This window comes from Pelobates fuscus, chromosome 13, assembly GCF_036172605.1.
Source record: "Pelobates fuscus isolate aPelFus1 chromosome 13, aPelFus1.pri, whole genome shotgun sequence".
Classification (NCBI taxonomy): domain Eukaryota; kingdom Metazoa; phylum Chordata; class Amphibia; order Anura; family Pelobatidae; genus Pelobates; species Pelobates fuscus.
The window spans coordinates 94766912-94783420 of NC_086329.1; the positions used below are offsets into that span (position 1 = coordinate 94766912).

At 38.1% G+C, this 16509-nt stretch overlaps 1 protein-coding gene across 1 annotated transcript in view; it reads right to left on the reverse strand.

Annotated features, from left to right (window-relative positions):
- Positions 1-12597, reverse strand: part of CASQ1 (calsequestrin 1) — a 57045-nt gene extending 44448 nt beyond the window's left edge. Inside the window, exons 1-2 of the mRNA XM_063439688.1 lie at positions 12058-12597; positions 3395-3479 (exon numbers count right to left, since the gene is read on the reverse strand). Coding sequence (XP_063295758.1) covers positions 3395-3479; positions 12058-12300 — 328 coding nt within the window. The 5' untranslated portion in view covers positions 12301-12597. The remainder of the gene's footprint in view (positions 1-3394; positions 3480-12057) is intronic.
- Positions 12598-16509: the final 3912 nt, after the last annotated feature.

The following is a 16509-nucleotide window of genomic DNA, read 5'->3' on the forward strand; positions in this document are numbered from 1 at the left end:
TACTCTGACGTCGTTGTGGTCATATCTATATAGAATAGTGGACAAAGGACCACGAGGTCTTGCTGCTTGCTGCATGGGGTTCTTGTCCGGCTGTTCTCTAACTTTGTAGACTAACTCTACTTCAGGAGTCCAGCAATTACCATCCATTATCCTGTAATATCCTTTGTTGTTTTATTATGTATCCATAACTCTAAGAATAAACCTGAAGAAACCGTAAGTCAGATTGCGTATTAGTATTTTTGGTTAACATAGACGTATATCAACCTGGCGAGCCTTTTACCCAAGCAGAAATATACATCAAATACTTATTTCAATCAACTTAAAGACACAGAAGAAGATTTTATTTCAGTAACCTCACTAATACATGATAATTGTGGAGGTATAAATAGCCGATTTGGAAAAATTCTCTGAGTTGGATAGTTCTTAAGTATAGTTTGCATAATTTTGCCAGCCGAATCTCCATTCTCCAGTTTACTGTTTAGTAAATAAACCCCACGTGTTACTGTGCCATGCAAACTGTGTTGTTATTGCGAGGTCTACTTTTGCCTTGTTATGATAAGATGTGTATGTGTTTGTAGAATACGGTTCTATGAGATTATAGAAATTGTTTCCATGACGATTTTCAATGTCTCAGAGAACCCCCTCCCCCATCAGACTATTCCTTGTTTAACAGTGACGGAGACGGCCGGTTGAATAGAGACAATATATAGATAAACATAGGTATAACATGAATATCGTGTGTATGCCTTTAAATAGATGGTGTGCATATACATAACAGTGAACCATGTATTATGGGAAAATAATAAATCAGTCTCCACAACCAAGAGATCACATTATCGTCCTCTAATTCATGTTTCAATATTATGTATTCTCAATACCCCCTCCCCCAACTTTCTGGGACCTAGCAAGATGGTCCTGAGTTCAGACTCCTGCATTTTGGACATGACCGCGCTATGCGTTTTACGGGTGGCTCCCAAAGCGGATGTCAGTCTGGCTTTTTTCACACCATTTTGGGCTTCACTAGTGAGCTGATGCTCTAAGCTAATAAGTACCCCCCCCCCCCCAATTTATAAAAACGGCTTGAAAAAATATGCACATTTTTAAGCTGTTTCGAGAATAAGAAGCTACTGATTGGCTTAAAGCATCAGTGGATGCTGTCAGCCAATCGGCTGTGCCCCTGTCCAATGCTTGCTGTTTAAAGGAACCCAGCGAAGCGGAAGGGACAGAGCTTAAACAGTGTAGAAGAAAAGACTTTGGGGTTAAACCGTTTGTAAGTGGTTTAACCCTTAAAGGTAAGCCGGCGCCAGGAAACACTTACCACCATAGCAACAAGATTCCAATGAAGTTGTTATGGTGCCTGGAGGATCCCTTTAAGTTACATTAAGAGCTTTATTTGCACACAAATTATTAATTTTTGTAGAAAAGTATGTTTCTTACTGGGAGGCTACCCTATTAGCAGAATCATATCATACCATTGATAACATTCTCATACTTTACCCTTTATCTTAATACTGTCTTGAACTTATGCTCTCAGCCAGTGAGGTGGCCTTCACTGCAGGAGACTGTGAGCAGCGCCCAATAGACACCAGGTAGGTTATCAAACCGTTTTCAAATGGTGCTTACCCTGGGAGGAACACCAGTCTCAGAGCACTCCTGGCACCATAATCACTACAGTGCGCTCCCTATCTTTCATTTAGTCTGTCTGTGAGTCTATGTATCTATCTCACCTAAACTTTATTTCTCTGAAAAAAGCTTTGTCTTTCCTGTATTTAATATTTACTTGGAAGCTTAAGCAAGACTTGACTCCAATTGAACGTCAGTAAGTAGGTGCCTAACGAAGTATCTGCACCTGAGCAGATACTGGTAATTGGACGCAGGGACTCACTGTACAGACCCGGTAAGCACACACGGATTATTTAGTAGTACTGATATAGCATTTCGTGCCTAGTTGCTTTTGCTAAGAATTAGGGTAATATACCAGCTAATAAAGATACGGTTTGGTCAGGGAGGTCACCGCCGCCCCTATCTGTTTTCTCCTCTCTCTATTTAGCAAAACATTGTATTCTTCTTCAAAGCTATCTGCCCCCCCCTGCTTGGTGTTAGCAGAATAGATGTCTCTATGGAAACCAGTTGCCTCTCTTTTAACTTTAATTGGTCTTAGTCTTTAATGTCATTCACCTGTTCCGTCTGCAGGGCTGTTTATGAAAAGAGAGAAAAATAATCTTGCAACAGGATTCTCATTACATTACAGAAATAGATTTTTGGCCAAAAATTCTTATGAAGGTTTTAACTTTCACTGAGGAGGCGGAGAGGGGGCTGGGAGTAAAAAGGCTGGAATGGCTGCGGTCCTTAGGGGAGGTGAATGAAATCTGTGCATTGGGGTGCACAGATCTCTCACCTCCTATCTGATCCAACTTGCTCCTCATTTATGGACAGGCGTCTCACACAGATGACATCATATCCAAGCTCCCATTTTCTGCGACCCTGGGAGCATTGAATATGATGTACAAAATAGGTCAAATATATGCGGAGCACTTAAATCAGCCAAACCAGCCCTCTTTTCTCCCTTGTAGACAGGGTTAAATATGCTAAGGACATAGGAATGACACCCCATTATTCTTCTTTACCCCCCCCATCACCCCTGCAGAGACTTGTGCAAAGTTATTGTAGGGCACGTTTATGCCGATAAGTCAGAATTTCTGTATTTCAGTGCAACCCCACCCAATAAAAAAATAGAATCTTTTTTTTTTGCAGAATAATAGTTAATCTCGCTGTTTCCACTTTTTGTATGTTTCATTATTGTTGTTTTCTGTTTTATGAGTTTAATGGTTGAAAGACCTGAAGGTTTTTTGTTTTTAATTGTAAAAGACCCCTGCAGCTGCATATTTTTACCATAATGTGTTTTAGACGCAAACTTCTGTTACCCCTGCACTACCTTAGGTGTTCATTAAGACCGCACTGTCCCCTAGTGGTGGAATTATGGTAGTGAATTTTATCATGAAATAACATTTGCAAATCTATGGCTTTGATTTAATACTTTTAGATAATCTATTAAATCATTTAATATTTTTGGGATAAACTTTTCAAATATTTTTTTCTCAAAATATACAAATATCAGAAAATCGCATAAAAAAAAAAAAAAAAAGTATATCAAAATAGCCTCCCCAAAAAAATAAACATATTTTTTCAAAGTAGTAAATGTAGAGTTCTGTGATCTTTACAATTTTCAACTCAGAGCTGTTAAAACGACTCAAACTGTAAAATTTTAAAAGCGTATCCAAAAATATTAAACCGAGGCCCATTATGTTACAGCGAGTGATCATGAAATGTAGGCACACGATCTGTGGACTTTCACAGCAATATTCACGAAAAGGTAAACCTTTATAACACTCACCTAACTTCTTGGCTACAGCTGAATCTTTCTCAGAGTCGACCAAACCAAATCCTACGCCTTTATCTTCCAGGACTTGGGCAGCTAACTAGGAAAAAAGAGAAGAAAGGGGAGAGGGTGGAAGGAGAGAGAAGGAGAAAGGAGAATGTTTCAGGGCTGGTAACAAACAAGAGACTCAAACACGGTGCTACCCGCACTTTTAGCTTTTTTTTTGCAATTTAATCTGAAATATACAGACTGACCGGGTTAATTACTAAAGTGTGTATTTGGGGAGCTGAAACTGAATTCCAAATATTAGGCAAGAGTAGCCAAACTGAAAATATTCCACTTGGGACACTTTCTGGTCCTGCTATTTTGCTCTAGAATCTGAAATTCACTTTGAATTATTGACAAACCACATGTTAATATATAACCACGTCAAGGCGGAATTAAGATTTTTCACTAAACTCCGATTTATAGCAAATTGTAATTTGAATTGCAAAATTTAGACACTCCCAGGTGATTCGTGGGGATTTTAAAATGTGAAATTCAGGTTGATTTCACTTTGAATTCACAATGTTTCAATGATTTTGTTTGCCTGCCAGTAGCGACAGCGTAGACCCGCTTTAAATTTAGCAGGTTTGCATCATATCTTGCAGTATATATGTCTGTTTGTGTATGGAAACACTAGGGACTGACTTTGTAAATCCGGAACAGTAGGCAAATTTGCATGAAATGCCCTAACTGTGCCTTTTCAGAAGGAAGTTGAGATTTCAGTTTGACATATCGTTAATAGAAATATATAATAAAATGTATAAAAGATGGTGAACAGGAGTATTCATTACTTTCATATGCTGGATTTTAAAATAAACATTGTTATTTCATCTGTAGCAAATAACTTTAACCACCTCAATTTTGTTTTAATGATATTTATGTTCTTAATTTGATATATGTAAACGTACTACTACCTTAGGCACTGTGCACTCAGCAGATCATTTAGTTTATGTTATTTTGTTATATGGAAGGCACAGATTTCCGTGATTTTTCACCATTTCAAGATTACAACATGCACAGAGAAAAAAAGACATATCTCTGAATCTGTTATTCAAAATATTAAGCCCCATTATTTTCGGCACGAGGTCCCAACTACGCCAGGAAAAAAAAAAAGAACATTTGGTTGATTTGCATAAATAAAGACATGAACTTGTTTGTAACAAAACTGAGATTTTGATCTGAGATTCCCTTCTGCCTCTCGTTACACCATCTCTTGCCCAAACTTGCCAGCGCCCACAATGCTTGGATGGGTTTATATGGAGAGAACAGCAGCTGCCTATGGCAGAGTATAAAGGGAAAGGCTTGTTCTGCAACAATCTAACTACAAGCAGTATTCCGCATGGTGTTGTGACGAGATTTCCATGGCTACCATAAACTGGCACTTAGAAGTAGATGTTAGTCATTAAAATGAATGTATTGATGCATTCATTTATACAGAACTACCACTGTCCTCTGAAAAGGCACAGGCAGGGCGTTCAATGCAAATTAATCTTTACCATGATCCTTTGGTGGAAGGAAGTTATCTTAATGTTCAGGTTCACTTGCCAAATTTAGTTCCCACATCTCTGAAAATTTCCAGGAGAGGTGCTAGGGTGTATGTTAAAGTAATCATGATTGGCAGAGTCGCACAAATATGTGAAAATTGCTCACCAACATATTAAATTATTTGGGTCAATATTTGCTCGTGCCTTATTACCAGAGAGCAGCGATGCGTTTATCTGTTGATTCAACTATGTTTGTATTTGTGTGTCTGTCTTTCGCAGGGTGGGTGAAACCCTTTGGAGTAAAGCGTTCAGATCTGTTCATTTTAGAAAACACAGACAAGATGCAAGAATTAAGGAGATAAGAATGCTGTGCACCTGTGCTCAGCTCTCATACAGACTGACTGGAGGTAACTGAGCTATGTACTAATCTGGACAGTATATCTACCTGCACACAGTCACAACTGAACATAGGAGGGTACATTGAATTGTTTTCTGTCTGTTGGATAAATAGATTTAGAGTTTGTGGCAAAATAGCTAGACTGGAAGTTTGTATTCAGTTTTTTTTAATTCACTGATAATTCTCACTTGAATGAATAACCTTATATTTTACAAGTACACAAATGTGTTTTCTTTTTAAAGTGCTAACTTATTCCGCAGCACTGTACGGTATGGGAGCCTTTCAACACTGTAGGTTAAATATAGGGAATTATACCTTCTGGGGTATAAACTAAGGCCAGTCTGAAATGCAGCAACCTGTCTAAATGTGTAGTGTCGGGCTCTCAGAAACCTTATAAAGGCTCTATTTTTGATTCTTGGACGGGTACAGTAAGTTCAATATAAGGAGAGATGGGTCTCATCCTAAGCCCCTGGCTCCTTTTTCTAGATCATAGACCATTTACAGCAGGAGTTTGCAAGGCTCCATTTCCCCTGAATGTGCACTTCAGGCTGTAATTTAAGTAGAAGGGGAGGGATATACCAGCCAGCTCCACTAAACACATCTCCCATTCCAGCCGGGTACATCTGCCACAGCCTTTCTTGGCTACAAGGGCACACGTCACGGTTGGCTGGGCTCCATAACGGGAGGGGGTGGGGGGATTCTTTTTCTGGATTCATTGCCACACAACACCTTATAAAGGTACAGTGTCCCAATCCTCAAGCACCCTCCCACAGACTTTATTTAAGGACACCGATGCTTTATCTCAGGTGAATCTAAATCACACCGCCTTTGGCTCCCCAAAATTTACATCACACCCGTAATTTTATATGTGACTTCTGCCAAAACAGATGTGGTGTTGAAATGATTAAAAAACAAACAAACAGACAAACGAAAAAAAAAAAAACTGTTTGCAAACTTGCAAAAATGAAAGAACCATGTCTGCTGGCATAATTGTATCACAAAGGATTATGGGGACAGTAAATTAATTAGCATGGAATGCCGCGACTGCGCCTTTTCAAAAGACTTTTGCAATGTTAGATAATAGTTTTAATAATTAAAATACACCAGGAGCCATATATTAAAAAAATTATTATATTTCCTGTTTATAGTACATGGCAAAGATTCCCATATATATATAAAGAACCCGAATTATTTTAAATGTGGCGTTTGAAATGTCAATAATGCAGACAATTCTGTAATGACAACCCAATATCAACACAGTATCAATACATAATAGGGTTACTTAGAGTCACGGTTAAGTCACTAGGTTAGGGTTAATGGGTAATTCATGGCAGAGAGTGATAGGAGTTGCATTCTCCAGCATCCACTGGGGTTTTGCGGTACACCTATGTACTCATTCCCTCTAAATTATTGGGGTTGCTGGGCACACCACTTGTGATATTTTTAATTAGCGTGTGTTTAAATTATTTGGGTCAATATTTGCTCGTGCCTTATTACCAGAGAGCAGCAATGCGTTTATCTGTTGATTCAACTATGTTTGTATTTGTGTGTCTGTCTTTCGCAGGGTGGGTGAAACCCTATGGAGTAAAGCGTTCAGATCTGTTCATTTTAGAAAACACAGACAAGATGCAAGAATTAAGGAGATAAGAATGCTGTGCACCTGTGCTCAGCTCTCATACAGACTGACTGGAGGTAACTGAGCTATGTACTAATCTGGACAGTATATCTACCTGCACACAGTCACAACTGAACATAGGAGGGTACATTGAATTATTTTCTGTCTGTTGGATAAATAGATTTAGAGTTTGTGGCAAAATAGCTAGACTGGAAGTTTGTATTCAGTCTTTTTTAATTCACTGATAATTCTCACTTGTATGAATAACCTTGTATGCACACAATTTGACATTACACAGTTATAGAGCCCAGGGTTGCCAACGCTATTTGCTGAAGGCAATTTAACCCATGGCAGTGCGATTTGACCCGCCTACTGACATTCTGCAATCTATGCTCAAGCATGGCTGTTCTCTGCTTTGCCAAAAGAAGGCATTTTTAAATTTCGTCAGGAGTGGCCAACAGGTATTGCCCTAGGTTCGCTGAGCTTTCTGTATGGTGTTGGACTCATCCACCATATAGACTATCTACTCTGGACTTTTGAGTTTCTATTCATATATTCTCTGTTTATTTTGCCCGTTGTATGCTTTTTATTTATCTTATTTGGTTTTTAGTGGCGCTACCTTTTTCCCTATTTGTTTGTATCACCGCTGAGCTTTCATGCTCGTTAGGATGATGGGAATTGTAGCAGACCTGTATTATTGAGATGGAAATCAGTTTTGCAAACTAACACTCATAGCGTTAATCAATAAACTCCTTATTGCAGCAAATACACATCCAAAAAGGCAACATTTAGACAAAAGTAGATGATCTGGAAAAATTCTCACATAATACAGTGGCAGATTGGCTATTTTAGATTTAACTCCTCAAATATCAGTGACTTATAATTATCTGGTGGTTCAAGAACCTGTATCAAAATAGAATGTCCCACTCTTCTGGGCATGTATATGCTGCTGCAAGGCTTCAGAGATCAGATTGTGAACACTGCTAAATTATTGTTCCTTATATTAAGTTCCTCCCTAGTAAAGCAAAGATGTTCAAAATTAAAATTATTCCGTAATAAGTATACGGCGTGGACACCTTGCCAAAGTCCTTTGTTAATATGTGCTGTCATCAAATTTTATGATGTACTGATAAAACCAGGTTTTATAGAGCAGCCATCTTGTTTTATTAGCAGACATTTTTATCAAATAGTTGTTGTTTTTTTGTTTGTTTTTTTTTATAAATTTCTCTTTAAAGTTACTTATGATGAATTATTGATTTTTGTTTATGGAAAAAGTATGTCTTTCATTTATGTGATTCTAGAAGTCATTTTCTCTCAGCTGCTGTCAACTAAAAAATCTAAATTCCAAGCTCTCTTATAGTGCCATCTGTACGTGTATAGACCAGGGTATGTATCGACATGTACGTATAAAAAGGATGGTGATTGTAAAAACTACAGATTATAATCTAGAAATCCCCAAATATAATTTATCCTTGAAGCCCAGCCTTTTAGGGAAGGCTAACAAATATATTGTATACATGCCAATTGACCTATTGTGATGAGACAGTCCTGATTTTGTGCCCCTGTCTGGGGATACTAGAGAATAGTCAAATCCCCTATAAAGCACAGAGCAATAGCATTATTAAACTCATTTGCACTGTACAATGCAGTATCACTGTGCACATGGTAGGTCCTCACTAGCTGCCCTACCAAACTGACCATCACCCAAACTGACCATCAAACTGCTTCTTTTACACCCACAACGGCCACTAGCAACACAAATAGAATCACTGGCACCCCTATGATGTCCCTGCCCTTTCTCCTCCCAGCTGTATATTTGCCAATGAATTGGCAAGTAATACATTTCGGACTCATTTGTATTTAACACCACACTTTGGTTTTGGAGGCAGTAGCCCCACACCTGTTTGTGCCATCTTCCCAGCATGCTGTGCGTCTGTTCCATTGCAGGATTGTGGGACCTGCATCTTTAGGGGGTTGATGGACGCGCTGCGCTAACATCCGTTGCAGCCGCCATCTTGGAATAGGCACAGTCAATCTTTAGGCGAACGCATCCTTTAATCTATATATTTGATGATAATATTGTCAACACAATGTGTACATTTATAAATATTAATTTCTATATGTACACAAGGCTGAGTTTTTCATCAGTGTTTTCTACATAACGTGTTCACTTTAAACATGACTGTCTCTTTAATCATTACATTAATGATAACGCAATAGTGGTGCCTGGTGCAGTGAATTGTACCCTATATGTTGTACAAAACAGCTACCATATAGTAAAGGTAATGTATTTTAATTGTTGTTCTATAGGTACACAAACATTGCTAGGTCTGTCCCGGTCCTTTACTAGAGAAACACAGGTACAGCTATTGGAAATGTATACAGATGCCTAGAAGTGTTAGCCATCCTTCCTCAAATGAGGCTACGGCAATGCGTTGTGAGATGGCCACTTTCATCAATTTCTGGAGGCCATCTTGGAGGAGGCATACATGATACATGATCTTGATGGAAGTAAAACTCATGATCTAAACATCTGCTGGTGTTCCTCTTGGAGTACAATGCCCATGTTATTCATTGAACTACCTGGAGTGGACTGTCACTGACACCATGCCGCTGTGAATAAACCATTTCCTGGCATTTACAAGCTGGTGAGTCTAACACCACCATGGTATTTCCATTATCTAGTGTCTGTGATACGCCATAGACTTTTCTTGCTAAACTGTGAGTTGTGCTAAGAATTATGGACAAAATAATCAATCTGAATAATACAAATGTGGTCATTTTTCCATTTATGATTTTTTTTTTTATAAAATGGATATTGCAATTAAGTTGTAAATACAGCTAAACCCTCCGTTTAGTGAATAAACCCCCTTGTGTCAAAAAGAATGTCTGACTTTTTGGGAAACTGAGTCTCAAGGAGTATCACAGCTAACGTTGCCGAGCAGGGCTACACTTTATTTTTGGAGAAAAGAAAATGACAGGTGTACCACAGAGGGTTTGAGCCAAGCCCTGTGATCGATGGGCTACTTATACCGCCCACCTGTCCAGTGAATGTAAAGCGACACCAGCCTTAACCCTGCCTGGCCTTCTACAGGGCTTCACAAACAAAATTGCTTTCAGGGTTATTCAATAAAGTGACTATATTCAGGAGTTCATTCAAAGTGAAGTTCAAATTTTAGTCAAAATAGCAGAATTGAATGCATATCTGATACGAGAATGTGACTGAAATGTTGACAAATCACATTAGGGAATAACCTTGTTTATTTTTGTAAGGGCCCCGTGCATGGACAGACTGAGGCAATAGCTACGCCCACTGAGATTGATCTAAGGGGTTGATCAGCCAAACAGTGAGTTTTTACATCAGTTAACATCTTGGCAATGTTTAGACTAACATAGATTATTTGGGGGAAAAAAATACATTTTTTTATCAACTCGACTACTTTACGTTAAATGATACATGTCATCTCACGGCTAAATGAATAAAAGACAGATAATCACTGTGAAAATACTAGTTATTGACAATTGTGTCTGTGCAAATCAGTAACATTGTGTTCTTACCCCCTAAAACATGTATGCAAACAAAGAAACAAACATAAATGGCAAAAAGGCCTGGTATTGGTCAAACTATAAATAGATACGTTTTATATTGTCTGTTTGGAATGACACTTGACTGTTAAAGGGACAGTATTACTATTGTAAAGGCAATATGTGTCCTAATGGTGCAATTGCTGAATCCATTGTCACTGCTGGGGGACGTCTAACGTAAAACTTCAAACTTGGAAACCTGCTTCGGAGAAATTCTGGGTGCAGATTCATGACAGTCCTTTCCAGTTTGTGGGGGCACTATTTTGAGTTTGCAAAATCGATTATTCTTACTCTTCTTCAAAAACTGTCCCCATTCATTTACAAGATTATGCTAATTAATTGTATCTCTTATATGGAATTTCTTTGACAAATACTGTGTATAAGATGACTTCATGCAATCATGAACCCTCTCTTAACATCTTAAATCCTCGTCTTGCAAATTTCTCATGTTATCTCTTAATTCATGCCCTCCCCCCGTCGCTCCCACTAATGCAATCTCTACTGGTTTATTGTATCACAGCACTAAGGGGGCAGGGTTTTATAAATGTATACACTGATGGACAGACAATCAAGACAAGTCAGCCAAGCACTGTTGCATCTAACTCATTCATTACTGTTAGAACTGTAAAATCCATTTGCCCTAGATACAATGTGTTCCTATTTTGTATTCTCCTATTTTCAATATACAATACATCAACAGGGGGAAATGAATCTGCTTATTACGGCTAATTCTAGCTAAATTAAGAGTAATTATAATGGTCAGCCTTTTCAGACGTGCTTTGTTTTAAAACTATTTAAATTTATTGTGTAAAGTCAATAGAGCAAAGAATAGAATTTCTTACACGTGTGTGCTCCATAATTCTTCCGTGTTACAGATAATTATAATATAAACGCACACTGACCTTTTTATCACGCAACATTAATCTTTCAAACTCACATAGAATTCTAAATTTCCCAGAGGAAAGAGGAAGTAAGCACTTCTATATAAGTCGTGATACATTTTATGGGAAACTCTTAATTTAGTTTTTTTTTTTTTTTAAACACCTTGCGCACACAATGGTGCGTATTTACCAAACTGGGATCTGTGGACTAATAACCAAGGATCTGTAGACTAATTACCAGGCCCAAACAACCTACATGGAGAGATAGCTCATTTGAACTTTTCCGAATGGACTATTTTGGTTTTAAATTTGCAATTATCTATAATTTTCAAGGGATCATTATTCTTATTGAACCCAAGCACCCAAAACTTTGAAAATATGTATAATACCATTATAATCAAAAATCCATCTCTAGTGTACTCCTCAAGCTCCTGGCCACCCACGTAATTTTACCCAACACAAGGTATGAAACCTTCTAGTTAACCAACGTAAGAAGGACATCTCAGACGTGGACATTAATGTTGGTCCACAAAAAGGCATCATCACCTGTTATATATCTACTCTGAAATTATGATGATCAGGGAGAGGGGGTCATAATCCACTTTGTGTTTGTGTTTCCATATGTAGAAAGAGGATATGAGTCAAATAATTAGTATACATCCTTGTTGTACCTCTAAAATAAGCTCCTCCATTTCAAACTGCCTCTGTGAAGCCTTGTCATCCTCAATAGGGTCGTGGTACAGCAAGGCCAACACATCGTACTTCTTCAGCGCTGCCTTGTAGTTCTTCAAGTTGATGTTGATCACCCTATCCTCTCCGTCATACTCTGGGAAATTGAGTCCGTCCTCTGCCCAGGCTCCCAGACTTGCCAGGGCGAGGCACAGAGCTGCCAGCACGAGCCACGGCCCCTTCATCCTCTCGCACGTTCCAAGTCAACAGGTCACAGGTTCAGGTCCCCTACCAGGTCTAATTTTAAATAAATTCAACAGGGGTGGGAGGATAAACCAAAATCCCCTTCTCCGCCCCTCAAGTGGTTGGATAAGGTCCCTTGCTTTCTTGGTGGTGGAGAAGCTCCTCTGTTACTGTGGCTTGGGGGGAGCTGCTCCCTGAACAGGTTGAAATGGTGGCGAGAGTCTGGGGTACAGTGGTGTTCACCTTCCCAATGTGCAGAGACTGAAAAGCAAAGAGAAAATCTGACACCAAGGCCATAAAAGAGAATGAGGGGGCAGGATAGGAGGAGGTCAACCAGGTGGGAGGGCTATCCTCTTCTGACGGGCTTGGCACTCTGGGCATTCGTCACTTGCACCCACCCCCCATTCCCTGTCTAAATATGTCTATATGAGATCGTTCTCCCAATATACATGGGAGTCCTCATTTATCCTATTAGCAGACACAGCAGAAGCAGTTTGCACACACAGGCAGAGGAACCAGTGCCATTAACTGATCCTGTACAGTTACACCAAGCACAGCTAAACCCTATCTATCTATCTATCTATCTAATCTATCTATCCATCTATCTATCTAATCTATATGTCTATCTACCTGTCTATCTATCTGTCTGAGCTATCTGTCTGTCTATCGCACGTCTGTATTTCTTTCTATCTATCTATCTGTCTATCTATCTAAGGTCTGTATTTCTTTCTTACTTTCTATCTATCTATCTATCTATCTATATATCTATCTTATCTATCTATCTATCTATCTTATCTATCTATCTATCTATCTATCTAAGGTCTGTATTTCTTTCTTTCTATCAATCTATCTATCTAAGGTCTGTATTTCTTTCTTTCTTTCTATCTATCCTTCTGTTTGTCTGTCTATCTATCTATCTCTGTCTATCGATCTATCTATCTAATCTATATGTCTATCTATCTGTCTGAGCTATCTGTCTGTCTATCTAAGGTCTGTATTTCTTTCTTTCTTTCTATCTATCTATCTATCTATCTAAGGTCTGTATTTATTTCTATCTATCTATCTATCTATCTAAGGTCTGTATTTCTTTCTTTCTTTCTATCTATCCTTCCGTTTGTCTGTCTATCTCCTGTCTGTATTTCTGTCGTAATCTTATTTTTCTTTTTAATTTATATGTATGTATAAATATATTTCTATTTCTCACTCTTGTGTCTTATCTCTTGCCATTTTTCACTATATCTCTCTCTCTCACTCTCTCTCTCTCTCTCTCTGTCTTTCTGTCTTCGTGCCTGACTTGTCTCTCTTTTAACTTTCTGTAGTAAACCATTGGTCTGTATTTAAGCAATAAAATTATTTATAAAATGTTTCATTTCAATCACTACCTCCTGTTTTGGAAAGCTGTTCCCTGTATCCACTCCCCATTGCCAAAGCAAAACACTCTACTGGATACAACCATAAACACACCGTAAGCAGCTGCCTGTAGTCCCAATCTGAGGACCTTCCCAAGCATGACTCCGATTTTTCCTAATTTCATATCTCTGTAATGAATACAGACAGTGGTGTGTCTGGCATGTTATACACAGTAATGATAAAATGCTTGTACCTAACACACAATGCATGTTACAGACTGTACTAAAAATGCCACATTTTTGGCAATGCCCTGTGCAGAGTATCATTGGGAAAGTAAATATATAGGTTTATATGGATAATTCGCTCGGTCTAATGTTTGCACAATTTTTTTTTTTTTTTTTAACTGGACTTAGAAACTTTCTCCTTCCCAAAGAGTCCCATGAACCTTTGCCGGTTAGTTGGACCATACGAAGTATCCTGCAGTCATCTAACTGCATCCCATTATCCCTGACTCTGACAAATATCATTTCAATTTAGGTAATTTGCTGACTGGCAACTATAAGTACAGATCCCCCTTCAGATGGTGTTGAGGTCAACCCCTAAATTATTCTTAAGAGATTATTCATGAATGGCAGAAGAACAGTATCTATGGCAAACACAGAACCATCCAACTGCCCTAAACGTAAAGTAGAACAAAAACACCAAGCACCGCGTGTGCTCTAAAACCACGTCATAAGCTAATAAAATAAGTTCTAAAACCACGCAATAAAATAAAACCACGCAAAAAGCTAATAGAATAAGTTCTAAAACCACCCAATAATATAATGCATCTTGAGAGGTTAATTGAGTAACCTTTCATTTTCACAAGTTAAATACCCACAAATTGCACTCAAACACAAGAAATGAAATGGACTGATAATTATATTGGATTTTACTATATCTGAGCAATAAATTCTCAGTGTGCGTGCTTGTTAATATTTAAATTCATGCATTTAATAACCGTCTTTGTGTATAACGCCATCTGACCCTGACTAACTATTCTGTAACTATGAACCTATTTCTCAACAGTGCAACAGTGCAGCTTTCTACACCATAGGCACAACATTTGTGACAACAAATTTTCTGTTTTGTGGTTATTTTCTGCATCACTGGAGAAATCTGATCGATGTAAAGAGTTGAATCATGTACCTTGACAACATATGCTTTAGGTACAAATCCTAAAAGGGAGAATTACATTGTTTACAATTACAATTTAACCAGCAGTACAATTTACTTCTTGTTAAATGGCATTTAAATGACACAGTTGTGGAGGAACACGATACTGTCAAATTGCCAGCAGTGTACTTTATTACTGATGGGGCAGACACTCATAAGTAGAGACCCAAAAACATAATCTGGTAATCTCACAAACCATCGTATAAATTAGTCCTGTGGATCCTCATCTACTGCTCTGATCTAAAGAAGGGTGGTAGCCCCCTTAAAGGCACATCTACCTTTATACACAGAGCCAGGTTTCAGGCTCTTATTAATGTGAGGAGCCATATATATGCTGCACTATTATTCCGCCTGCCTGGACACTTGGTTGCTTCTATATCTTTTTCTCCCCTCTCTTATGAGTATACCTGAGTGAAGGATAAGAAGAGGGTCTGTGTCACCAGAGCACACACAAGCTGAAGTAATATGAGCCTAAAGTCTATCCTATCTGGCTCTTTTCCATGTGAGTGTGTCCAATATACCGTATATTTCACACTCTTTATTTACTGTATGACACTGTATTTACTTTATGTGTTTTATTTCAGTGTCCTACTGTTCCATAACCCCCAAAGGGTTAAGTGTATTTAATAATGTGTAAAAGCTCCACTATATACACTAGTGGTTACCTGGGTCATGCAGTTTATGGGGCTTCTCTTTGTTTGTTTACAACTCCAGTGAATCTGCAACAAATAAACTACAACTCCAGTGAATCTGCAATACATAAACAACTCCAGTGAATCTGCAACATATAAAATACAACTCCAGTGAATCTGCAACATATAAATTACAATTCCAGTGAATCTGCAACATATCAACTACAACTCCAGTGAATCTGCAATACATAAACTGCAACTCCAGTGAATCTGCAACACATAAACTACAACTCCAGTGAATCTGCAACATATAAACTACAACTACAATGAATCTGCAACATATAAACTACAAATCCAGTGAATCTGCAACATATAAACTACAACTTTAGTGAATCTGCAACATTTAAACTACAACTCCAGTGAATCTGCAATACATTAACTACAACTCCAGTGAATCTGCAACATATAAACTACAACTACAATGAATCTGCAACATATAAACTACAAATCCAGTGAATCTGCAACATATAAAGTACAACTTTAGTGAATTTGCAACATATAAACTACAACTCCAGTGAATCTGCAATATATAAACTACAACTCCAATGAATCTGCAACATATAAACTACAACTCCAGTGAATCTGCAATACATAAAGTACAACTCCAGTGAATCTGCAACATATAAACTACAACTCCAGTGAATCTGCAACATATAAACTACAACTCCAGTGAATCTGCAATACATAAAGTACAACTCCAGTGAATCTGCAACATATAAACTACAACTCCAGTGAATCTGCAACATATAAACTACAACTCCAGTGAATCTGCAATACATAAAGTACAACTCCAGCGAATCTTCAACATATAAACTACAACTCCAGTGAATCTTCAACATATAAACTACAACTCCAGTGAATCTGCAACATATAAACTACAACTCCAGTGAATCTGCAACATATAAACTACAACTCCAATGAATCTGCAACATATAAACTACAACTCCAGTGAAT